General features: G+C 36.3%; 1 protein-coding gene across 2 annotated transcripts in view; it reads right to left on the reverse strand.

Annotated features, from left to right (window-relative positions):
• Positions 1 to 5,248: 5,248 nt before the first annotated feature.
• Positions 5,249 to 27,314, reverse strand: part of LOC129243780 (cAMP-dependent protein kinase type II regulatory subunit) — a 144,583-nt gene continuing 122,517 nt past the window's right edge. Inside the window, exons 5-9 of one of the 2 annotated variants that reach the window (XM_054881078.1) lie at positions 27,090 to 27,185; positions 26,729 to 26,876; positions 24,669 to 24,744; positions 24,402 to 24,584; positions 5,249 to 7,454 (exon numbers count right to left, since the gene is read on the reverse strand). In XM_054881078.1, coding sequence (XP_054737053.1) covers positions 7,324 to 7,454; positions 24,402 to 24,584; positions 24,669 to 24,744; positions 26,729 to 26,876; positions 27,090 to 27,185 — 634 coding nt within the window. In that variant the 3' untranslated portion in view covers positions 5,249 to 7,323. Of the gene's footprint in view, positions 7,455 to 19,583; positions 19,892 to 24,401; positions 24,585 to 24,668; positions 24,745 to 26,728; positions 26,877 to 27,089; positions 27,186 to 27,314 lie in introns of those variants that run through there. The other variant, XM_054881079.1, reaches the window with a different exon arrangement.

Genomic DNA, 27,314 nt, shown 5'->3' on the forward strand with positions numbered 1-27,314 from the left:
GGGATCGGTTATATCGAACAAAGTTATAAATGAACAAATTTAAACAAAAGTTTTCTTAAATTAACAAGTGTTTTCTTAAATTGGCGAACAGACGTAAGTACTCATACGATATACATGAAAGTGTATGGCATAACTCACTGCCTTACAAACACCTGTAATTTAAGGCAGCTCTATTCCAGCGTTGCCAATATATGTACATATGTATGTACATTTGTTCATTTATGCCATTTACCGCTTGGCGAAAAGAAGATACCTAATATTTCAAGTCATATATTGCCAACATCTGTGAAGCGAAAAGCTGTCACTTCGACATGTTTAAACATGTTTGACTACCAAGCGATATTTTTATTACGCTCATATTAGCAGCTTCTTTGATATTTTAGATTTCCAGACTGTGCATTTCTCTACTTTGCAAAAAAAGACTTCATCCAGAATATCGGCGTAAAGGTAGTCAGAATTTTCAAAAAAATTGGGCTTTTTGTTTACATTTTCTTAAAGTATAGGGTGATCAATTAAGAGGAGTTTTTTTCATTTGCGTTTTTTTTACAGATCGCGCGCGAGTTGTGGCAAACTGTCATCGTGGATTTGTTGAACAGCGTTTGGCATTTCATCATGGAAAGACTCACACCGCAACAACGTCTACAAATTGTTCAACTGTATTATGAAAATCAGCGTTCTGTGACAAGCCACTTGCCATACAGCTCGTGAAACAATGACTTTATTGAGAAGTCATTTCGGAGAGCAGCTGATTTCACGTTTAGGACCTGTGAGTTGGCCACCAAGATCTTGTGATATCACACCTTTGGACTTTTTTCTTTGGGGATTCGTGAAGTCCAAGGTCTATGCTGATAAACCAGCTACGATTAAAGCTCTGGAAGCCAACATTACGCGTGTTATTCACGACATACCAGTCGAAATGCTCGAACGAGTGATTGAAAATTGGACCTTCAGAATGGACCACCTTAAGCGTAGTTGCGGCCAACATTTGAATGAAGTCATATTCAAAAAGTAAATGTCAAATAATGTCCTTTCAAATGATAAATAAAGTTTTGAACATAATTTACATTTTTGTTTTTTTTTAACTATTGAAAAAAGCACCTCATGATTGATCACCCTATATAATATCTTAAAAACATTGTGTGAAAATTTGAAGTGAGTCCGACAAATACTTTTCGAATTATTTTACAATTAACAAAGGGCGCTCGGGCGCTCCGATAACCGATATCAAAACTTTAAATGCGTTTTTCTCAAAACTATGTTTTTTGAGCTGGTGATCACTGTAACTTAAAAACCGCTTGGTACATTTCAATAAAATCTATACTGATTTTGAAAAAAATAACAAAACTCGAGCCTAATCGAAGCTTTTTTTTGCAAAATTAACAATATGGCCGCCTCAGGAAAATTTGTTCAGATTTTCGAGAAAAAAATCGACAATTAATTAAAAAAAAATCGAAATTTTTGAAAAAAAAGTCCTTCGATCAGGCACAAGATTATCTATTAATAAAACTAATTTCTCTTGTCTGATTGATTTTAGATGAATCTCCAAGGACTTGTGATGATCACCGCAAGGGACTTCTGGAGAAACGGGCTAAACACACTTTCATAATTTTTTTTTTGTTGAAATTTTGCTAAAGTCAAGTCCAAACATAATGTATTAATGTTATGTTTTTATTTTTGTAAAATAAACCAATTGACTAGTAAAAAGAATATTGAAAATTATAAGTTTTTTGGGCCTCTGACCACCCCTAATCCATTAAAAGAGTTCAATAAAAAGATCTGGATGGTGGGCTTCTTTTGGTAGTCTTCCATGATTCCATACCGCATTCTTACAATCCTGAGTTTCTAGCTTTTATGCTCGTGGCACCACTTCTTTGCCAGCTTGGCGTTGGCGTCTGCTTTGAGGTCAGTTTGTGCATTTGTAACCCTCCGGTGAGTGCTAGGCTTGTCGAGCTCCAGCCGTACAGTTTTTGTCGACAGAGCATTACTCATCAGATGGATGTTGAGTTGTGATGCCATTTTTGTTGCTATGGTTTTGCAACAGATTATACATCCCATCGCTCGCGTGTTCCAACGGTTGCATAACGCATCGCCTAATCCGCTCAGATTTACATGGAAGTAATGAAGCCAAGAGTTAAATCCAATTTAGCTACATGGTTTTGAAAGAAGGATCCTAAGAAAAAATATAAGGACTTGTACGACTTGAAGACAGTACTTACCGCATTCAGTATAACGACGAGTCAGATACACTTATCAGGGGTGCAAAAGTAATCAGGTAAATCAAAGCGCAAAGGATTCATTGGTACGGTCACATTCGACGAAGGAGCAATGAGAGAGCTATAAAGAAGATCTTTGAAACAAATCCACAAGGCGACGGAAGAAGAGGCCGACCGAGAAAACGATGGAGAGAACGGAAGGCGACTTTTGTGCTATGAGCATATCTGATATCAAGATATGACTGAGTGGCGTGGAGGCGAATTCTAACGAAAGCGATGATTCACCCCCAAACAGTGATGCTATGCTGATGATAACTGTGCTGGTAGTCCCGATTGACACCGCCGTATGTCTAGGCTATAAGCGAATCTTCTTGATATTTTTATATGTCCATGGGCATAAATGCGATGGTCATAAATTGGACGTGTCTGCTCATTTGACAATTAATTTTCTGCCAAAATATCATGGCTGTGATGTTAGTAGTGCCTTTATAGAAGATGGTACCTTAGTGAAACGAGTTTTAAGGTTTCCTCTTTAGCAAACCGTTATTCGGCTCTAAGCGAGTTTTACTCAATCAGGTGATGGGCTCATGTCACTTGAGATGTGACGAAAAAACTGAGATTGTGTTGGTGATATACGAAAAAAAAAATTAAACAATGAAACTTCATTGCCTTCTGAACAACGACTGATTGGGCAAGCGTATGAATACATGTGAAATCATCGTGTAAATTTCGGCTGGCGATAAGATTGTGTTAGTGTTACACCAAAAAAACAAAAAACATCAACGTAGTTTTCGCTCCTGTTGCTTCGTTGCTATCTGAACAAAGACGTGTGTGGGGAGCCATGTGATTCTGATCGTGCAGAATTCGACTGCCGGATTTCTCAATTGACGTGGCAGCCGAAGTTCTCCTCACAATTTTCCTTTTCACCATAGTTAAAGAGCAAGAATGATAGAAACAAGATTGCGCCCATCAGAGAGTGCGTGACGTCGCATTAGCTGAGTTGTGCAGTGTTGCCAACCATTTGCTTTTCGCAATAAATTTAATAATAAATTTATGTTTTTTTAGACACAAAATGCGAAAATTTTAAAGTTTGGTGTTTGTTTCATTTTTTTAATTTAAAGCTACCGAAACTGTAAGTTAAAAAAATAACTCTGTTATTAAACCAAAGAAGGTTAAAAACGTCACTTTGAGAAGATTCTAGTGCTAACGAATATTTGTTGATTCTTATACAATTTGATAGTTTGAAAGTACAAACTTAATTTTTTGCACCTTTTAAGGTTATGTTAGAATTTTAAATCTTCTTCTCTCAACTCTTCTTAACATTGAAAACCTTTTTATACATTTTAAAAAGCGTTTGACTTTACTGAATGCGAATGCGGCGGCCGCCGTAGCCGAATGGATTGGTGCGTGACTAGCATTCGGAATTCACAGAGAGAACGTTGGTTCAAATCTCGGTGAAACACCAAAATTAAGAAAAAAACATTTTTCTAACAGCGGTCTCCCCTCGGCAGGCAATGGCAAACCTCCGAGTGTATTTCTGCCATAAAAAGGCTCCTCATAAAAATATCTGCCGTTCGGAGTCGGCTTGAAACTGTAGGTCCCTCCATTTGTTGAACAACATCAAGACGCACGCCATAAATAGGAGAAGAAGCTCGGCCACACACCTAACAGAAGTGTACGCGCCAATTATTACTTTGTTTTTTTTTTTTTAATTAAAGCCATAGAGGTGTAATCGTTTCTTCCGGTCCTCAATCCTTAGTGGGACATAGGGCATCCAGAGGTGTATTCATAGTAAAAATAAGCCACAAAATACCAGAAAATACTGAAGAAACCATTTTTACATTTTTACAAAAAGAGTACCTTATCTTGTTACATAACCGCAAATATAGCAAAAAAATCGTTCTCTTAAGAAAAAACTCATAAATTGAATTGTAAATAACCATAACGCATTTTAAAGACAATTTGTCACGCATACAAAGTTCCTTAAGCAATTCAATAAAAATTTGGTATTTTATTTTCTTTAAATGGGCATTTTAGTGCGTTTTTCTATCCAAAGCTAGGCAACACTGCAGTAGCGAGAGAGATATTTGACTGCTGAAAGGAAGAGAACACCAACAATCGTAATCGGGGGCAATGCGACCAGGTTAAAAAAAGTAGATGAGAGGATGAGAAAATGAAAATCGCGTAAGCGGTTATTGCGCCAATTAAGAAAAAAAAAGAGAATTATTAAACTAATTTAAAAAAAAGTATATTTTACAAAATTGTAAACATTACGTTTTAATTAGAAGAGGCTAGAAAAATGTCATGAAGAAAGAACTAAAAGTCTGAGAGTAAATAACAAAAAAAAATGCTAAATCAAGTTACGAAAATGGTAATCTGGCCATACAGGTGTTAATACGACACCACTCATTGTTATATTTGCTGAGAGCAAAGTAACGGTACCACAATACGCGCCATCTCAATATTCTTTAAGCTACGGCAACACACTCATGCATTTGCTGCAGCTTATATGTGTCGGTTGCATGACGCTTGCTCGCGAAAAAATCTAAAATTTTTGATTTTCATCATGCAAAAGCCGACAACAAGTATGTGTGACACGAAACAAGTACGAGTGTCACCCGGCACGCTCACATATAGGCTGCAGCAAATGTCTCATGCATGCGTGTCGCCCTTACATCATGGATGAAGCTATGGTCCACCACACACTATGAAGCTAAGAGAAAGAGAGAGAGGAGATCAAACCTGGTCGTTCTCACGACAGTCGGTTTCATGATAACGGAACGATCCGGATCGATATTCGGCCAAGGACTGTCACTTCAGCAGTATTCCCCATATATATGTATGTGTGTATGGGGAATGCTTATGCGGCTACAACAACAACAACAACAGCATACCTGGTAAAACTAACTAAAACTCCATGGATGCTACAACAAAAATTATAGTGTGTCACAAGGCGCTCGAATAAAAAATACTTTGCTGCAGCGGCAGCGCAGCGCATGACGGATATTTGGTGGCTTTAAATAAAAGGCAAAACATAGGTAGACAATTATTTTTGTATTTTAAATCAAAATTTTCTCATTTGCTTACTCTAAATTTAATAAACACATATGTAAATAAATAAGTCAGCATAGTTGTGAAATATTTTCCATTGAATGCATGCATTTTCCAATGATAGTTTCATTTGCAATTTATTTTATTTTCTCTTTTTGTGGTTTTGTTGTTTTTGTTTTTTAAGTTTTGTTTGTAGATTTTTGGTTTTACACGCTTAGGTTTGCTTGTGGCTATGCGCACACTGGCCAAATAAATACATATGAATGTGTACTTTTTGCTCACACAAAATACAACGGTACAAATGGCATATTCCTTATGTATGTATGTATGTGTTTTATGTATTTTACGCATCAATGTTTGTATTTCTTTTTCTGTTTGTTTTTTTTGAATTTTATTTAACTTTCATGGCTTATGGCTTATTAAATAAGATCTTATTATTTCTTTAAAGTGTCTATAAATCGAGAATAATGCTGCACATAACTTTACATGACTTGATAAAACTTGACTTGACTACTCATGCGTGGCTTGCCAAACTTTGAAACTAAGTAGTTGAAGTAATACAAATAAATGAGAAAAAAAAATGTTTTTTAAATTATTATTTTCTCATTCAATTTTGCAACGCAAACGCAGCATATAAATGTAGGCTATCGGAGTTGTTGTTGGATTGCTGCATTACATCTACTGCATTACTCACAAAATCTAGCGATTTGACTGCTCATTTCAAATGAACTGTGTGGCTTATGCGCTTCCACAAGCTATCAATGTCCACATTTTTTTTATTATTTTTTGTTTTTGTTTTTGTTAAGTATGCTTTACAAAAAAAAAATGTAGTTAATTTTATAACTGGCGCAAATAAGTTGATAAAAAATGACGTTTTTTAAATTAAAATAGCAACTTTTGTGTTCGCTCAATAACAATCGCTTAATGGCCTGCATCGCTGAAACTTTCAATTACACTAATTAATATATTTTGTTTTTGTTTTTATTTTTATTTTTGTTTTTATTACATCTTATTTAAGGTTTATTTGCCTCAACGACTCACTGTGCTGATTTCGTTTTATTTTTTGTGTTTATTTTTATTTATAATTTAATTTTTTTGTTTTTTTTTTTTGTTTGCTAATTAAGCCTTTATTTATTTATGTATGTATGTGTAGGTATGTGCGCGTGCATTTAGCACCGGCTTCTCTCAGCATCCTAGCTTCCTCACACTTTATGCCTACTTGTATCTAAATTAAGAATAACTACATAGAAGCATAAAAACAAAATTAAGCAAAGAAAAACTTTTTTAAGTGCATGAATCACACCCGCTACCAATTTTTTTTTCGAATTAAAAAGTTTGCTTATGTTAATGAATGCAAGTGGGCGCACGCTTGTGTGTGTGTGTGTGTCTGAGTGCGTTTAAACTTATTCACAGCATTGGTCGCAGTTTGCTTTTATGGCAATAATGCATATACATACATACATACATACTACTCTTTTTTTTAAATCATACATAATGTTTTTGTGCTTAAAATTCAATAATGTAAGTTCAAACATACATACATACACACACATATACATACATACATATGCATGCATGTATGCTAATAAATATTTATGTATGTACTATGAGTGTTTTGTCTATTTTGCGCACAGCATTGGCGGTGCTCTTTCACTTATTGTTGTTGTGGTTGTTGCTGTAGTTGTAGTTCTTAGCTGTAGTTCCTGCTTCGGCTCGTGTGACTTTCTGCACTTAGTTTTTTGTTGTGTTTTGTTTTTGCTAAATCATTTTCTCATTCTCTCATCTAATGAATAAAACGGCGTTTTTTAGTGATGTTGGTTTTTCTGGTTCTCTTGGGTGTTTGTTTGTTGTCGCTGCTGCTACTACTGTTCCTCTATTTTTACTCATTACTAATGGCATTTGCTTCAATTTGCAGTTTCAGTTGAATTTTAATGATTTTTGTATGTATGTATATATCCATGTATGTATATCTCTTGATGATTTCTAGTTTTTGTTTTCTTCTCTTGTGCAAGTGTTTGTGTGTTTACTTTGTTTTTTTGTTTTTTGTGACTCAGACTTTTTATCGTGTATCGCTTATGTTGTTTTTGGTTCCAAATATTTTAATCAGCTGCGTCTCGTAGTCATCAATGTTGCGTTTCATGATCTCCATGCAAGGACCCAGCAAACGCTCGAATGCTCGCACCTCCAAAACTGTCGACGAGAGTGGAGAAAAGTGGGGGAAAAAAATGTATAAAATATGATTTGACAATTTTTAAAGCACAAAATATAAAAATTTGTTTAGCGCTTCCGCATGCACAAATTAGATACATTGCTTAAAGTCAGCTTGCATGCCTTTGAGGAAATATAAATTTATATTCGAGTGTAGTAGAGAAAGCATAAAATTAAAAAGAATTAAAAAACAAAAAACAAAGAAGAAAATTAAAAGTATACACATATATGCACATTCAATACTTAGTATAGTGGTGAATAAATACACATACATACAATTTAGAGGTAAATATAGATTTATACAAACTTGCAGATCCTGGCCAACGTACATACACTTATTTACAAACATACAAATAGGGATAGGTACATATATTAGGCTGTCTCACCAAAAAAGCGGGCTTTCACCAGAATTATAAATTTTTTTTTTATTAAAATTTCCACCAAAATATTTGGTAAAATATTAAAAATATTTAAATATTTTATCAACGGAATGAAAATAATAAATATAAATTAAAAAAAAAAATTTTAAATTTATTATATTTTAAGATTACCACCAAAATATTTAAAAAAAATATTAAGAATTATTTGAGCTGGACCGATTTGAAAATACCTCGAATTTCTGCGAATAAAATTAGATTTTTTTTTTTTTCAAAAATAAAAACATACCTATAACACTAGTTTACACCAAAAATGGTCCTCGACCAAAAGGCGTTTTTTAAACTAATTTGAGGTCGCTGAAACCAAAAATGAATTTTATTTTTTTTTTCAAAGAACGGTTTCCGAGATATTCCCAAAAAACCTGTTTTTTGGGCAATAGTGCAGTTATCACCTGCAATCTCGAAAACAGTGCGCGCCATTTCTTTGAAGGGAATATCTCGGAAACCGTTCTTTGAAAAAAAATAAAATTCATTTTTGGTTTCAGCGACCTCAAATTAGTTTAAAAACGCCTTTTGGTCGAGGACCATGTTTGAAAGTGAAAAATTGTAAACTAGTGTAATAGAAGAGTTTGCGTTTATAAGATCTGCATAAAAATATTTAAAAATTTTATCAAAGGATTCAAAATAATGAGATTTTTGACTTTTGTTTTGGAAGACAAATTTAACCCTTACCGCATAGGAGCCCATGTATGATATTGCAGTTTTGATTATATTTTATTTCCAAATTAAATATTATTATAAAATAATTTAAACCATTTTAATCAATCAAATATTTATTTAATTATTTAAAAAAAATTGTCTATGCCTTTAAGACATTTCAAAATAACCTCACTTTTGTGCAAGTGGGTGAAAAAGCAGAATTGAAGTGTGCGTGATTCATCTTCAAAAAACGATAACAGAGTAAAACGTGAATACTTTTTGACAAAAAAAAAAACAAAATATTTTCATGGAGTCGATATACTCATCTTTCCCGTTGGATAATAACTTTTCCGATTTTCTACTGCTTCTCTATGCTTAACAAGTCGTTTTTTTATATGGCCCCGTAAAAACAAAAAAATATATATACAGGGCCAGCCATCTATCGTTACGGATTTGAACTAGGTATTATTTAAAGAATGGTAACACTTAGCTGTCATCTGATTTGACAGAAAATTAGTTTTATTCTTCCGCTGAACGAAAATGGTTGTGTATATGCTCAAAGGACCGACCACCCAAAGCGTTTTCGCTTCGCTTCATGGGCTTGGGATCGACTTGAAGAAGATGAAGACTTTTACCGCAAAATCATCTTTTCGGATGAAGCTCATTTCCATCTCGGCGGGTATGTTAACAAGCAAAATTGCCGCATTTTGGGGCTCAGAAAACCCGCACGCACTCGAAGAAAAGCCGATGCATTCACAACGAGTCACTGTTTGGTGCGGATTTTGGTCGAGAGGCATTATTGGTCCATTTTTGTTCGAAAATGAGCGAGGAGTGGCCGTAACCGTCAATGGAGAGCGTTACCGAGCGTTATCAGCCGAATTTCTGTTATCGTTTGGCCACCTCGGAGCTGCGATTTGACGCCGTTGGATTATTATCTTTGGGGTGCCGTCAAATACCAGTGTTATGCCAACAAACCAGCAACAATTGATGCACTGAAGACCAACATACGCGATGTCATAGCTGAAATACAGCCGCATACAATCGAAAATGTGTTGAAAAATTGGACCGATCTTATGGGATGGTGCATGGCTAGCCGAGGCTGCCATATGAATGAAGTTGTGTTCCATCATTAACCGGAAAGATTGTACTTCAAAATAAAAAAAACGGTTTGGAAAAATATTGAGTAGTTTCTTTTTTATAGCATTTTTAATTCCGTAAAGTTATATGGCGGGCCCTTTATATAAAACTTTTTCTTTTCTAAGCCATATTGATAATTAAATAAAGCTATTGCCACCCCAAGCAATTTTTTTCCAACGCTTTATTAATTCATGCAGCAAAGAGTTAATGAAGGCCTAAATAACTCAGCCAAATGATGACCGATTCTAAGATGGGCTTCTAAGACTGGAAAGTTATGTATTTTTCCACTATGCGGATTTCTTGGAAAAGTAACCTTCTCAATTCGCAATTTTTTTTTTCGATATTATTACTATAAAGTGGCGCAAAATTAATCATCCGATGTTGGGTTTGAATAACTTTTCTACTAAATTATAAAAAGTGCGCTTGAGTAATGGAAATTTTCATTTTGTTCTTCAAGCGACGCCACTTACAAAAATTATGAATCTTCCGATAGGGTGAGTAATTTTGCGCCCTCTTGTATTTTGATCCAGTTGATAAAATTTTTAAATATTGGTAAATGGCGCTGAAAAATTAAGGAAATTTGATAATAAAAATAGAAAGACAACGCGAGCAAATCACGATGAGACGTTGGCCAAGAAAGTTGGCCTCAGAGCCAGTTCTGGTTAAAGAGTCAGACATCTCGTTATCCGCGATACCCACGTGTCCCGGAATATTAGCATCAAGTTATTATGTCTACCGACAAAGTTCAGTCTGAATTTATAGGACACGACTGCTCTTGAAGTGGTTGGAAGGCTGTCTAAGGCCATTGGCGCAGATTGGCTGTCGCTGCAGACACATACAGATCTCTCCATCCTGCCTCTCCATCTGTTTTCCACAACAAAGTTCAGCGCTTCTGGAATAGCATACACCTCCGCTTGAAACATAGATGCATGCATTCCAAGAGTAAAATGCAGTTTTGTCTTGCTAGATCCTGCGCAGTCACCAAAGCCGGAGCCATGCTCGGTCCTGGAGCCGTCCGTGAAAAAGCGAAAACAGTGTTTGCTGAGCTCATTTTCAGAATTTGACCACCGTTGAGCCTCTAGCAATACCGCACTGTATCTCTTGTCAAGCACGACTCTTGATGGCATGGAGTCAAGGAGCATGGAGAGGATCGAAGCCCTAATCTGTTGTCCAATGCCGGACAGAGGCCTTACCAATTCTCATTGTGTTTCAGCCTGCAGATGGCCTTCAAGGCCTCTCCTTGTATGGAAACATCAAATGGTGGTAGACTAATCAGAGCTTCTAATGCCGGGCCCGAAGTAGTCGGAAAAGCTTCGACGCAAAGATGGCCACAGTGCATTGTAGTCTCGATAAGGTCCTCCTGACTCCCACGAGAAGGAATCTATTCATCCAGAGCACTGAAGCATAGATGGTAATAGGTCTTATCATAGTTGTGTAGATCCATAGGATCCCGCTAGGAGAAAAACCCCACGTTTTCCCAAAGACACCTTTGCACTGCTATATAATCTATTTTTCTGTTAGTGTGTAAGAAATACTGCAGTTTTAGATTATTAAATAAATAAATAAACAAATAAATAAATATAAAACAAAAACCCATCACCATTTTCTCATATTAGTGCAGAAAATTAAATATTTTTGGTTAATTCTAATATTGAATGTACACTCTTTCGAAAAAATATCGGAAAGTGTTCATTTAAAAAGCGCGCGTTCCACATCTGTCTAATTTTTTTTGCTGGAATGTTGGTACAACTGTCCTCTACATTGTCGCAGAGTCTGAAAGTGAACTGTCAATTAGTTAGTTTTTCGCATTTAATTATTTGTATATCAGTCAACCGCAGCTCTGGATTGTGGTGTTGGAGCAGGTATATATTCTCATAGACTTGAAATTGAAAAATCTGTGCGTCTCCCTAATACCAGAAGTGTCTTCCAGGCGGAAGTACTGGCGATTGGCGAAGCTTGTAGGCTACCAATCACGGATTTCTCTTTTAAGAGCAATATCGCTATTCTTTCGGATAGCCAAGCTGCAATCCAGGCACAGGAGGCGGCTATAACAACCTCTAAAGTGTTGGAGCAAAGTAGGAAAAGCCTCACCACCTTGAATGAAAACCATAAAGTAACCTTAATTTGGGTGCCGGGACATCGGAACATGGAAGGTAACGAACAAGCAAATGAACTGGCAAGAAGGCCCACCTACAACCTCAAGCAATCGTCGTCATTGATAAACATGAAACGATGGGACGCCTGGAGACTAACGGCAGTCATAACTGGCTTCTGGTTTATCGGAGAACAAGCCGTCAAAATGGGCATCCCTCACAACACATACAGTCACAGTTGTAAACTACCGGAGAAAAAGGAAACAATCTTCCATTTTCTCTACGAATGCCCTGCCCTATGGAAGGACAGAATGTTAACCCTGGGCAAATCGCTGTTCGAGAGTCTCGAGCAACTGTCTGGCTTAGACGTCAACAACCTGATAAGGTTCTTAGAACGCACAGTCTGGATATAGTCATGCCGTAAATAACTGGTAAACAAGTTGGTAACGAGGATGTGGCAACAAAATGGTGCGGAAGCGCTGGCTTTATTCTGGATGAATCACCACTCTAACCAACCAACCGCAGCTGTGCTCTCCGATTTTCACTATGGATAAAAATATCGAACAAAGAATGTGCCTTAAATTTTGTGTTTTTTATGGGATTTCGTGGACAGAATCGTTGAAAATGTTGCAAAAAGCCTATGGTGAGTGTGCTTTGACAAAACGCTTTTGCGGAGGGCGGAAAAGTCGTGGAAGATTTGCCCCAATCTAGTCGCCCATCAACGTCTTCAACGAATGAAAATAAAGTCGTCGACAATGTCAAGGAAATGCTGCTGGAAAACCATCATTTCAGTTTGAGTGAGGTAGCTCATGACCTTAGCTTGTCTCACGAATCAATTCGCAACATTTTACACCATCCATACACCATTGGGCATGAGACACGTGGCTGCTCGACTCATTCCAAGAGAGCGGAATTTCTTTCAAAAAATTGGAAGAAGGTGGCTGAAGACATGCTTAAGTGAATTTGGACCCAACGTTTATCCAGCGTATCATAACAGGTGATGCGACGTGGGTATATGAGTTTGACATGCAAACCACTCAACAGGCGGCTGGATGGCGCTATCCACATGAGCCGAAATACAAAAAACCACGTCAAAGTCGGTCAAAAGTGAATGCTACCGTCCTCCAGCACCCTCATACGGGATATGTGCGCAACCAGCGGTAAGTGGGAGGCAACGCAAACGTTTGCAGGTAAGATTATGACGCGACTTCGCCATATTGATTGGGAACGCAAAGCGTTTTAGCAACAGAGAAGGCGGACAGTCTCTGACGAACCGACAACAAGCACAGACGTTTGATTGAAACACTCAATACAGTATCATACAGAAGACAAGACGGTAGTGAATTAAGATAACACTACTGCAAGCTTTCCGATGCCTCCTTTACTTTGGACCACCTATAAACATAGTCGGAGCAATTGAGACTATCGATGGTGTATAGCCTTCATACGGAACCTGGAGAGGAGAGGAACCTGGACGCGGGTACCTGTTGTGTCTTCGGACATAAACGCGGCTCTACCCAGAAGTTATACTTTTGTGGTCCCACGGTAGAACTAGCCGAGGTGGAGGATTGTTATAGTATTAGTGGGAGCGTGCCCCACATACCATTGGTGTGACGGCACCTTTGAGATGTTTCTGACATTTTGATTTCAACCTCCTTAAAAAAAAAAAAATTGCTACTCGTTTTCTTTGATTATCATGGCGTTGTGCACTCGGAATTCGTTCCAAATGGTTCTGCGGTAAAAAAAAGAATATTATTTGGAAGTTATGTGACGTTTGAGAGAGAATGTGCGTAGGAAACAGCCCACTTTGAGGAAAGAAAACTCATGGATTTTGCACAATGATAACGCACCGCCTCACAAGGCTCGTATTGTGAACACTTTTTTGACCAAAAACTCGACAAATATCATCGAACAACCACCGCATGCACTGGATTTAGCCCCCTGTGACTTTTTGCTTTCCTTTAAACTGACACTCCGCGTACGCCGCTTTGAGTCGATAGAGGTCATTAAGGAGAATTCGCTGAAGGAGCTGAAGGTGAAGATCTCTTCAAACGCCTTTAAAAGGACGCCTTTGATGACTGAACTAATCGTTGGAATCTGTGTATTGCTTCGAATGCAGCCTATTTTGAAGGCGACAAAAAAATCTTGATGATTAAACAAATATTTTGCATTCTATTGAACAATTCCCGGTACTTTTTTGACAGAATGTAAATCGAAAAGTTTTAATTGTATTATTATTATGGTTACGTTCAGTGTTTCAATGTGAGCACTTTTGTTGTTGTTGTGTTGTGCATGTAAAGTGTGTCAGCAGTGTGCGAAACATGAAAATATAATATTTGTTATTGCGCTCTAACTGTTAGCACTTTTTGTAGCCGGCTGTGTAAATAATTTTCAATTAATGTTGAAGTTTGGACAATTAATTTGATTGTTAAGCAGCAGTGATTGTGTGGGTGGTGTGCTGAACTTTTTTCTGTTGCCCTGTGTTATCCATAGACCACCAGTTGATGTGAACATGCGCCATCAAGGATTAGGAATTTTCTTTTTTATTTTCATTACCGGGCGCCTTACCAATGGACTTTTGAATTGATTTGAGTTTTGCCTCCAATGTGATGGTTGATGATGGTGATGGCGTGGCGATGAAGTGGTGGCAGGAAAGGGTACCTATAACCTATGGGGCTCCTTACAAAAACAACTAGCGACTTATATTTTTATCAATATGCTAGAGCTTCTACAACTCCATTCTAAGTATACTTATATATGTATGTATGTATTTAAGTAGAAGGATAAAAGTTTGCTTATTTTTACGTGTGCGATGGAAGCTTGCGCCTTACTAAGTGCGTATAAATGTGGATATGGATATGAGGATTAGCTCTCCTTAAACTGCAAATCGTACTCTATAATAGCAATACACATACGATCTATAATATTTCGTCACACATACTCATATTGTTGAGCAAAGTGTATTTTTTGAGCTGTAAACTCCTAAAATTTTTTTTACTTATTCGGTTCTTACATTTAAATTTCATCTAAAAATCTGCTTATGAATTTTGCGCTTGGACAATAAGACCAATATGAAAAGACGTATGTATCAGAACGATCTGGAATCCTAATGAGCTACCAGAAGAATGGGGTCTTCTCTTATTTTATTTAAGTAAAAATATTTACTATAGGGTGATGTCGATTTTTTCCAGCAATTATACAGCGTGACACTCAAAAATACCTGGGAACTGAAGTTATTTTTCTGGATAAAGGAACAAAGCGCAGAAGAGGCCAAGGGAATGGGTGATAAACGGTTCACTAGACAGGGCTAGTTTACTAGGGCGGCAGCCCTTGGTCGGCAGCTCTGAGTCATTGCGGTAACGTAGAATCGGCTGCGAAGGGTATTAACGACATTCATCGGGAGACTGGTAATGGTTTGCGCTGCTGTAACCGCAGTTGGGCGCTCTCCAATCGGTTTAATCGAGCCTGTCGTCAAGGTAAATGCGAAATATTATCGGGAAAGTATTCTGCAGGTTGCATTGAAGCCGTGGGCAGACCAACATTTCGGTGGCAGACAATGGACGTTTCAACAGGACTCGGCACCGTCTCACAAAACTCGAGTGAACCAAGAATGGCTAAAAAACAATGTTCCGAACTTCATAACGTCCACACAATGGCTCTCAAGTTCACCAGACGCGAATCCGATGGATTATTCTCTTTGGGTCATTTTGGAGAGAAAAGTTCGAGCTAAAAGATTCATCAGTCCAGAGGCGCTGAAAAAATCCATTGTCCGCAAGTGGGCCAAAATACCTGCGAGTCACATTCGGGCAGCATAGACAAGGCAAAAGGTGGTCATATCGAGCAAGAGTAAACTGATTCCTAATTTTGTTTTATTTTCACACAATTTTTGCTTTGAATTGAGTAAAAGTAGTTTTTCAAACTAAATTTATGGTGTTTTTAATTGGACACACTTCGAGTGCCGGACCCTGTAAGCACTTAGGGGCGCACAATAGATCAATTTGGTCGCAGTGCATAAAGGCCTTACCCCAACCCGTACAATCATTACCATTATCATTACCATGGTATAGCAGCTTGGACGATGACTGCATCCAATAAGGCGTCTCCATTGGATTGTTTGAGAGAAATATTCTTCTGAACACTTTTCTTCAGACGAAGACGATATTCAGGTAATATTGTGGTCCTACTACAAGTTTTTAAACTTTTTATAGTGGACGGTATAATTCAAGAAATTCTTCAGTGGGCCAATGTCGAAATCAATTAACGCTCGTGCATTAATTTCTCTGATGCAGCTCGAATAAAAGAAAAAAGAAACAAACGATGCGGAAATTGAAGCTTTGATTGGTTTGGTAGTCCTAACAGCTGCCATGATTCAAATCATATTCCAATTTGATGACAAAGCACTACGCACACAGCCTACAGCAGACAAATTTGCTCCAATACGGGAGGCATTGGAAGCCTTGATTCAGATATGTCGAGATAATTATACACCTGGGTTCTTTATGACTAGACTCGTATATGGAGAGCTGGCAACTAATACAACAAGAAATATTTGCGCGATTTGTTCAGCATCCAAACGGCGAATGACTAAATCTTCATGCGCCAAATGTTAAAAAGCTTGTCTGGAGAGCATAAAATTCATCTCTGTGCTTCAAGTGCATTTATAAAACAGAGTTTTTATTGTAGCCTTAAGTATAAAATATGCCTACAAAGCTAATTTGTAATGTTTACTTTGATTCGTGCTACTTTTTTATTAAGTTTTGTCAGAGGGTATAAGCAAAAAAAAAAAAAAATTGGGTGAATAATTTAAATTTTAAGATAAGCTCAGGAAGCTTGTTTCTTCGACAGGTTGGGTCCAGAGAAAGAGAGGTGTTAGATGAGTGGGTTTAGTGGAGCATGTGAAAAGGTGGTTTTCGTGTCGAGCGGGGTGCCTTCACATTCCCATGGCAGCCGGTTCTACGTTACCGGAATGACTCAGGTTTTTCCCGACCAAGGGCTGTCGCCCCACTAAACTAGCCATGTCTAGTGAACCGTTTATCATAATCAAATGGTGTTTGGGTCCGGGTGCAATCTGGGGTAAGTTTAAATCTGGGTATCATTGTTTCGACAAAGAATGTCTTTAGCATCCCAAAAATATGAATGTCCTTCTAGGGTTAATAGCAGACAAAAATTAATTCGTATTTTTAAGTATAAATAATTATTATCAGGCCAAACAATTAGTTATGGAATTTCAACCGTTTAAGTCCAGACAATTTTTCGAGCCTATTCAGTTGACTAGCACTGCATAAAAACAAATATGATGTGAATGGATGTAATGTAAAAACCACCTAATTTTTTGGCTCACTCTTTGTCATACCTCTGTTGCAGTGCTACGATGATATTATTAATTTTAACACTTAAGGGGTTACATAAGTCCAGAATTAAAAACAAATAATTTGTTTTTCTATATTTTGAAGGTATACTATCTTAAAAATATACTGTGAAAATTTCATGGGAAAATTCTGAATATTTTAGCTTCTACAGCCCATTAACTAAATAGAGACCGGGGCGCGAACTCCTGTACAAACTCAGACCGGGGCGCGAACTCCTCAAACTTTAAACTCGGTTTTCTCGAAACTACTTTTTCCGGCACGGTCTGCATGATAACTCATACAGTTTTTAGTATTTTTTTAATACTCAAAGCTTTTTTCTCTATAGATTTGATTTTTGATATTTTTATTAAAAAAATTTATAAACATAAGGGGGGATTCCCATTCCCCGGCTTAAAAAAATCGATTTTTTTTACCGATTCTTGTTTATTATACTTTCAAAGAACTCTGTGCAAAATTTCATGACAAAATTCGTTAAATTGACGAAGTTATGCGCGATCAATGAACTCGGCGCGCCCCATAATACTGAGAAAGCGCGCGAACAATAGCCGAGCCTTAATGCAACGAAAGAAGTTCGAATTTTACGTCGGGGTCAGCAAATGGTACAAAATCAATTTTTTGAAGAGGAAGAGGGAGTACTATATGGTCCTGGAATAGCTGATTAACACGAAAATGCTGTGAGTCTTAAACATATAAAGGGTGTTTTTTTAGAGGTTAGGTTTTCAAGTTGGCACTACTTTTTTCGCTGTCTTTTTGACAGCTGTCACTTGATTTATGCTCAGTTTGGTTTGCCATTTCATAATGAATAGACTTACACCTGAACAACGGTTGCAAATCGTGCAAATTTATTACGAAAATAATGGTTCGGTTCGCGCGACGCATCACAAGAAAATTTTGTTCAGCGATGAAGCTCACTTTTGGTTGAATGGGTATGTCAATAAGCACAATTGTCGCATTTGGAGTGAACATAATCCACAAGCCATTGCTGAGACGCCGTTACATCCTCAAAAAGTCACTGTTTGGTGTGCTCTATGGGCAGAGGGAATCATTGGTCCATATTTTTTTTTAAATAAAGCCGGCCATAATGTTACAGTCAATGGAGAGCGCTATAGAGCCATGATTAATGACTTTTTCGTGCCTGAATTGGACGATGTTGATGTGGACAACCTTTGGTTCCAACAAGACGGCGCTACGTGCCATACAGCCAACGCAACAATCGATTTATTGAAGGAAACTTTTGGTGAGCGCATTAACTCGCGCCGTGGACCTGTGGCGTGGCCTCCAAGATCGTGCGATATAACACCGCTGGACTATTTCTTCAGATAAGCCCGAGACGATTGACGTCTTGGAAGAGAATATTCGGCGCGTTATTGCTGACATACGGCCCCAATTGCTGCAAAAAGTGGTCGAAAATTGGGTCTCTCGGCTGGAATTTATTCGAGCCAGCCGCGGCGGCCACTTGCCCGAAATCATTTTTAAAACATAATGGCAAACCCTTATCTTTATAATAAAGCTAAATTCTTGGCCATAACTTTAAATTATATACGTTTTATTTCATCTTGAAAACCTAACCTCTAAAAAAACACCCTTTACCTTTTTTCACATAAATATTTGAATGAGTTTTTCTCAAAACAGCATTTTTCTATACGGCCGCCATGATATCTCGAGGACTATTCGGTCGATTGCTGTCAAATTTGATACGAATCTCGAAGTAATATCTGTCTCTATCATAAACTACGGAAAATAAGATACATGCTTGACTTTTTTTTATAAATAAAAATCCGAGGAAAAAATGTGCGAAAAAACAAACTTTGTCTTTCAACCATCGCAGTTATATTAATTTTCGAAAACAAATTTTTTTAATAGCTCATACTGAAACTATATTCATAAGGAGTAAAATGCCATTTGAATTTTTCCTTTCAGACCGTATTTTTTGGCGTTTGAAATGGGAATCCCCCATAAGTAAAGTGTGACATTTATGACGTAAAACACATACTTTTTTTAAAATGCACTAAGTTGCAAAATTTTTCGACATTCAAAAATCCGGCTCGACAGACTATAACTACAACTTTATTTTACAAGATTTTTTTACACTTTACAGATCCTTCAACATTTCAAGAAGAATTGAGGCAGACCGTGGAGCAACTTTTTTTCATTACACTTCGGGACACGTGATTTTTTATATACTAATTTTTGTAAAAAAAAATTAAAATAAATTTTTTTGTAAAGTTTAAGTACTAATAAACAATGTGTAAAATTAATTTATATTTATTTCTATTGTTATCCCTTCTAAAAACAGTTTTCCTTTTAGCGCATTTTTGGCGCTGCTGGACGTATGTAATCGCTTAATCTCTTTAACCTTTTGTATTTTCCCCGCATTTCAACGATTAATAGATAATTCAAAAAAGCTTTTTTATATAAAATAAAATTAAGTAAATGGAATGTTTTATATTTTTTTATTATTATATTAAAATTTAAAAATATCACACATGAATTATTGTCGACTCCGCGCAATAAATTTTTTTCCCAGGCGCTTTAATGAATTACTGGTATTACCAGCACTGAGTCAACAAAATCAACAATGATAAAAACCGAAAATCATATTTTAAAGCGAAAAATGTTTTTCAATTAAAGGAACATTCTTTCGCGTGCCAGATTCGATAATTGTTCCTCATAGATTTCCGCATTGCGCTTGAGTATATCCGTAAGGAAACCAAGGATTCGTTCAAAAGCGCCCTTATCCAAATCTTCATGCATTGGCATTGACATTTTTTTTGATTGGTAATCGATTGAATGATTGATTATTTGAAAAATGGCATAACGAATGGAAAATATGTTGATTATTTAAATTGAATATTAGGCGTAAAAGAAGTAATAAACATTTTTTAAAGCTACGAATTGCAATGAAAGCAAACTCTCAACAAGCACCAAACTGAAAACAGTGTTAAGCAATGAAAAAAAAAATAAAAAAATGAGACAAAAAAAAAATGAAAAAAATAGAAAAAAATTTAAAAAAAATGAGAAAAAAATGGAAAAAAGAGAAAAAAATTAAAACAAAAATATAAAAAAAATGAGAAAAAAATGGGAAAACTGAGAAAAAGATTAAAAAAAAAAAATGAAAAAAGAGGAAAAAATGAGAAAAAAAATTAAAAGAAATTGAAAAAAATGGAAAAAATGAGAAAAAAATTAAAAAAAAAATGAAAAAAATGAGAAAAAAAAAATTTAAATGAAAAAAAAAATCAGAAAATAAAATGAAAAAAAAAACGATACAAAGAGTTGAAAAAATCAACTGTGACTACAATTTTATGTCCTGCAACATTTTCAAATTATCAAAGTAAATACGCAAATCATCATCTAAATAACGATAGCCACTGATGCCGGTCTCCAACAAATTGGCGCATTTTCCTAGCAGACGCACAAAACAGTCGGTGTCTAAGACTACACTTACGCGATACACACACAAACATACAAGTACGTACATAAATACATATGAAGAAGTAAAAAATACAGATACATACATATATTTATATAAATGGGGCACAAGCGCAAAATATCAATAAAAGGAGATTAACAAAAAAATTATAAGAAAAATTAAAAGAAAATTTTATGTAGATTCGAAAGCGGATTTACAATTTTTACGAGCAAATTAAGATTAAGGTATATACGAAATATATTAAAAGAGAATACATAGGCAAAGTAAGCAGTTCAATCGATACAATTTTAGAGTGGAAAAATCAAGAAAGAAAATTAAACAAAATGAAAATTAATAAAAGTTTAAAAAAGGGGGAAAAGGAGCATAAAGATTGGCAGCTGTAAATGTAATTGCTAGTAAAAACAAAAATTATTAAAGAAAATTACCACACCCATTGAAAAATTTGCATAACAAAAATATTCAAAAACATTTAAAAAATCCTGCCAAGCCTCCAAAACCATTAGTTTGCGGAGCCATGTTTATTTAGACCTTTTCGCTTTTTTTATACTACTACCTCCTTAAATGTTCTATTGAATATGGGAATAAGTATCGCCCTCGTAAAAGAGGTGTCGCTGCTAATACCATTTTTGTGTTCGCTCTTATAATATACTGGTGATTTGAAGGTGTACGAGGTGTGTTCAAAAAGTATCGCGAATTGCGCATAACTTGCAGGTAATATTCCTTATTGACCGATTTACCCTGTGTCAAGAACTCATGATGCACAAGGCCCCTGCAATCGAAGAAAACGGCAAGCAAAACTTATACATTCGACCGAACTTGGCGCGCTTTTTTCGGTTTTGGTTCGTGCGGCAGCTTCCATTGAGATGATTGAGCTTTGGTTTCCACGTCATAACCATAAACCCACGATTTGTCACCAGTTATGACCCTCTGGAGCAAATGTTCATGCGATGCTGCTTTTGGTCGAAATTGCGCACGAATTAGTACGAATTTTGCGGCGGCCCGTCTCATGCCCAAATCATTGAAAAAAATCGAATGGCACGAGCCAATCGATATGTCTAGGTCCTCAGCAACTTCTCTAACGGTGATTCGACGATTCGCCAATACCATTTTCTTCACTTCATCAACTTTCGTCTGTTCTTGAAGTGCTCGGGTGTCCGGCACGCTTTTCGTCGTTCACATCTTCTCGGCCTTCTGAGAACATTTTGTACCACCGATAAACGTTGCTTTGGTCCAAAGTAGCTTCTCCGTATGACACAGTCAACATTCGAAATGCATCCGCGCACTTAATTTCGTTTCCCACAAAAAATTTGATACAGCTTCTTTGATCCATCTTTTTGAATAGGTAAAAATCGAAGACGAGCCGAAACGCGTGCAAGCAAAGCAGTTGTCCACAATTAACTGAGCATTCAAAATGGCTCAACTTGTCGGCATGAGTGAGAGACATGAGGACCAACATATCGCCACAAAAAAATCAAAATTCGAATATACGTAACTTGTGAAAATTCAAAATTCGCGATACTTTTTCAACACAGTGAGTAATAAAGAAGGGGCACAGGAAAAATTCCAAGATACTTAACTACAACAATTATTAGATGAAGACGCATCTCGAACCCTTGATGATATGTCTAAAGAGTTGGATGTTCAGATCAACCATCGGTAAATATTTGCACGCGATGGGAATGGTCCAGAAAGCAGGTAACTGGGTGCCACATCAATTGAAGGAGAGGGATATCGAGAGATGTTTGGTGATGTGTGAGATGCTTCTTGAACGGTGGAAAAGAAAAGGTTTTCTGTATCGCATCGTCACTGGCTATGAAAAAGGGATCTATTATGATAACCCTAAGCGTCAAAAATGTCAGAAACGTCGAATTCCAGGCTGCAGGGAAATTTTTCAAAGAAGTCATAGTCAACGCGAAGGATCGTGACCGTGGGAAGCGTTTTGTAGAGACAATATGTCCCATCAGGGAGGACAGGAATTAAGAGAGTCGACCAAATCTACGACCTCTACTAAGCCACTTAAAAAGTTAATTTTCACTATAGCACCTATATTTTTTACTATGCACCCTATGATCAAAAAGTACCGGGAATGTTTAACTTAAACGAACCGCGCACATGGGAACCGGTTCATATTTTTTTCTTATGTTGGTAGAAGACACACATCTGCCACTTTTTAGCGCCATCGCATCATTTGGCCTGGCGTTTTTTACATCAGTCAACATTTTTTAATTTGTCGCATTGAGATTTTTGAAATTTCGATGCACTGAAAATGTTGCGTAAAGCATTTGGCGAATCTGCTCTATGAAGAACAAGGACATACGAGTTCTATAAGGGCTTTAAAAGTGATCGTACAGTGGTCGAAGATTTTCCTCGTTCCGGATGCTCATCGACGTCGAACACCGATGAAAACGTGAAGAAAGTGAAAGAAATCGTGCTTGAAAATCGTCATACCAGCTTAAGAGAGTTTTCTAGTGAACTTGGAATTTCATATGGACCGGCACAACATATTGTGGTTGATGTTTTGGGTATGAGACGCGTTACAGCTAGGCTCGTTCCGAAGGACCTGAATTTCGTGCAAAAACACCACCGAAAGACAGTCGCTGAGGAGATGATTTCTGAAGCCCAAAGTAATCCAACCTTCGTGAAACGGATAATTACTAGCGACGAGACATGGGTCTATGAATTTGACATGGGAACCAAGCAACAATCGCGCTTCAATGGCAAGCCAAAACCGAAAAAATCGCGCCAAAGCCGCTCAAAAGTGAAGGTGATGTTGACTGTTTTCTTCGATTGCCAAGACGTATTGCACCATGAGTACCTTCCATCGGGCCAGACAGTCCATAAAGAATATTATTTATCCATTTTCAAGCGTTTGAGAGATGCTGTACGTCGCAAATGGCCGGAAATGTGGGCACACAATTTTTGAATTTTGCATAATGATAACCGAGCCCAAATTGTGCTGGATTATTTGACCAAACACCTAGTAAATACCATCGTGCCAGCACCGTATCCACCTGATATGGTCCCGTGCGACTTCTTTTTGTTTCCCAAGTTGAAGTTACCACTTCGTGGAAGTAGATTTCAGTCAATAGAGGAGATCAAAGAGAATGCGACAAAGGAGCTGCAGGCCATCCCTTTGTCAGCCCACCAGGGGTGCATGGAAGTCTGAGTTAAACGTTGGCACATTTGTGTTGCTTCAGACGGGTCGTATTTTGAAGGACATAAAATAAATTTTCCTAAAATTTAACTCTGATTTGTTTTATTTAAACATTTCCGGTACTTTCTGATCATAGGGTATTTGTACCATAAATTTTTAATGAAACAAAGATCGTTTCAAAATTCATGGTTTGCTTTGGTGAATATAGGGTATATTTTGGGCCTAATAATTGTGCTAAAAATGGGAACTAGGATCTTTTTCTTTGAAAATATATTTATTTGTATTTAATCATTTTATTTATTTTTAATATTTGTTTGCTTTTTTTCAGATGTATCTATCCTGAGATTTGTGACAACATCATGACAACCTCATTATGAGCGGTCACAGGAAAAGCGTTCCAATAGCAAAATTTTTAAATGTAAATTTCACGAAATATCTGCTAGAGAATTAACATTTACTGTCCAACTAACTTCATTTAATTAACTACCTGTAGGTAATTTTCTGCTTCTGCCTGCTTTGGTGTTCTAAAATCATCTTGTTTTTATTGCCATTCACAAACATTTCAATGGATGTGGTAAAAATATAAGAATTAAGCAAACATCTATTATCTACATTTACATGAACTGCAAACGCAAGCGTAAAAAATATTTGGGGGTTTGATTTAACTTACATGCAACTTTAATATCTCCTTCGGCATAGACGGAAGCAGCGCGTGGCCGGTGTGTAACCAAAGCCAACTCTCCGAAATATTGACCTTTACCTAGTCGTGAGATTTCAATTTCTTTGCCATCCTGGTCCATTTTCACCACAACATTGCCATCCTCTATGAAGTACATACCATCGGCGGCGTCACCTACAGAAGCATATATGAATGAGGCGAGAAATATGGTTTTATAAATAATCCTTTTTTTCCGATACTATTTTTTGTTTTGTTTACCTTGTTTGATGATTCTGTCAGCGTGAGAGAAGTGTTTAGTAACGAGAGCATCGGCCAAATTCATGCGTTCATAGGACTAAAAGAAATTGAAATTTGATAGTTTAAAGCAAGTAAATATTCTATGTTTCTGTTTAAATAAAAAAACTATGTCTTCTAGTATTATATATGAGTAGCGCAGAATTAATCACCCTATTGGAAGGTTTCTAATTTTCACAAATGCCGTCGTACGTCAATCATATTTGGCACTTGTGAACCAAACATCTGCGCAAAGGTCAAGATGAAGATTTTCATCACTCAAAATCATTTCTTATTATCAAATAATGATTAATTTTGCGCCAATTTATTTGTTTCTTATTTAATTTTAATTTCTGTTCAGCAAAAAAGTTATCCAAAAAATTGTATGATTAATTTTGCGCCACCTTTTATATAGTGTTTTTCATTAACTACAACACAGGGAGTTCTTGGCAAGTTTTGACAATTTATTTGTTTCTTATTTAATTTTAATTTCTATTCAGCAAAAAAGTTATCCAAAAAATTGTATGATTAATTTTGCGCCACCTTGTATATACTGGTTTTTAATAACTATAGCACAGGGAGTTATTGGCAAGTTTTCATAATTTATTTGTTTCTTATTTAATTTTAATTTCTATTTAGCAAAAAATTATCAAAAAAATTAGATGATTAATTTTGCGCTACCTCGTATAGGTATAGCTGTTTCTAATAACTATAGCACAGGAAGTTTTTGGCAAGTTTTGATAATTTGTTTGTTTCTTATTTAATTTTAATTTCTATTCCGCGAAAGTTATCCAAAAAATTGGATGATTAAGTTTGCGCCACCTTGTATATACTGGTTTTTAATAACTATAGCACAGGGAGTTATTGGCAAGTTTTGACTATTAATTTGTTTCTTATTTAATTATAACTTCTATTTAACAAAAAAGTTATTCAGAAACTTGGATGATTAATTTTGCGCCACCTTGTATATATAATAACTATAGCACAGGCAGTTATTGGCAAGTTTTGACAATTTATTTGTTTCTTATTTAATTTTAATTTCTATCCAGCAAAAAATTATGAAAAAAATTAAATGATTAATTTTGCGCCACCTTGTATATAGCGGTTTCTACTAACTATAGAGTAGCAGTATAGTTAAAGTTTCAAACTTTGTGAAAAGAAGAAAAAAATTCAACACATTTGATCTTTTCCTAGAAAAATTTTTGCTATGCAATTTTATAGCCCATTGAATTTTGGTATAAAGTTATAAAGTGCAAGTTTTAAATGGCTCAAAAATGGTGTTGGTTTTTTACAAATTGTTTATGCAGAAAGAAAACACAACTACGAGACGCTTCCATAGTCAATTATTGGACCGATTCTATAAAAACTGAAAGGATACAGTATTTCTTTATTCTCCTACTTGTATTCCCTTCTGTGATATCATCAATTGGCGCATTTTCTTCCTTAGATTTTTGGCAACTTTTTGAATATCCGTAATATGGAAGGTAGGAATGCCTCCAGAAAAGCCTCCTTTTTACATCTTACAAGCGAACGAACACGAATCTGCACGCATTTACGAGTAAGTACCCCGGTCTAGTTGAACACTACGAAAGTTAAGACGCTAAGGCAGATTGATCGAAAAAACGGCGTCGAATTTTAAATCTTTCAGTCAAATTTTGTATTTGATCTCACAAAACCGTAGTTTTTGATTCCTCATGAAGCTTTCTGATGGAGAAGTTCCATGGGAGTTGTAGCATCATTTTGAAAATTTTTGAATATTACTCAAGGTTGGACAGGCATATAAAATTATTGTCTGAAATATAGAATCAGTTTATTTTCAGCGTTTAAGCCTGAACGTCTATATACTCGTATTAAGGGATATAACATTTTAACCGTCAAATTTACTTTTTCTTGTGTGCACTTTAAGAAAAACTTATCTAATCTGTTTCAGTTGTGCATTTTAGCTAATACTTTGCACTCTGATATTAGATTTTATCTACTCAAAACAATACGAGAATAGTAGCTTCTTCGCTTGGTTCAGCTTATTCCATTATCTCATGGCTTACCTTCAACGCTTTCAACATTGGTACGCTATCCAATAGTGTCTCGTACATTTTTCGCTTTTTGAAAGCAGATTTTAATAGAATGCGACGGAACGTTTGACGATCCATAGCCCAGAGTAGACCCTCTGTGACTGCCTGTATGGAGGCGGCTCTGAAAAAAAAAAGCGAAAATGAAATGCTTAAATGTAGCCCTTTTTTCAATTATTTAAAAAAACTATTGTAATTTGTTGATTTCTACTATGAGCCGCCAAGTGCACGACAATCTTTCGTTGCGTGCAATGTACACTGCTAGTATTCCGGCCTTTACCTTTATTAATTGCTCACTTAACACAAAGTTAATTCTTAACATTTTTCTGTTACTCACCTGGGTACATTGTAGAGCAGCGCCAATTCACCAAATATTCCGCTATTGTCATAAGTGGAGATGTGCTCCCCATTACAAATAACTTTGTAGACTCCGCTGTTAAAATTGGCGCAAAGAAAAGAAAAGCAGAGAGGAAAGAAATTTATTGACATTGCTGCTTAGGGAAATGTTAATGTAGATGAAAAAAAATTAAAAGTAATCCAAAATTACATAGTCACACACATT

Source organism: Anastrepha obliqua, chromosome 4 (genome assembly GCF_027943255.1).
Source record: "Anastrepha obliqua isolate idAnaObli1 chromosome 4, idAnaObli1_1.0, whole genome shotgun sequence".
Taxonomy (NCBI): domain Eukaryota; kingdom Metazoa; phylum Arthropoda; class Insecta; order Diptera; family Tephritidae; genus Anastrepha; species Anastrepha obliqua.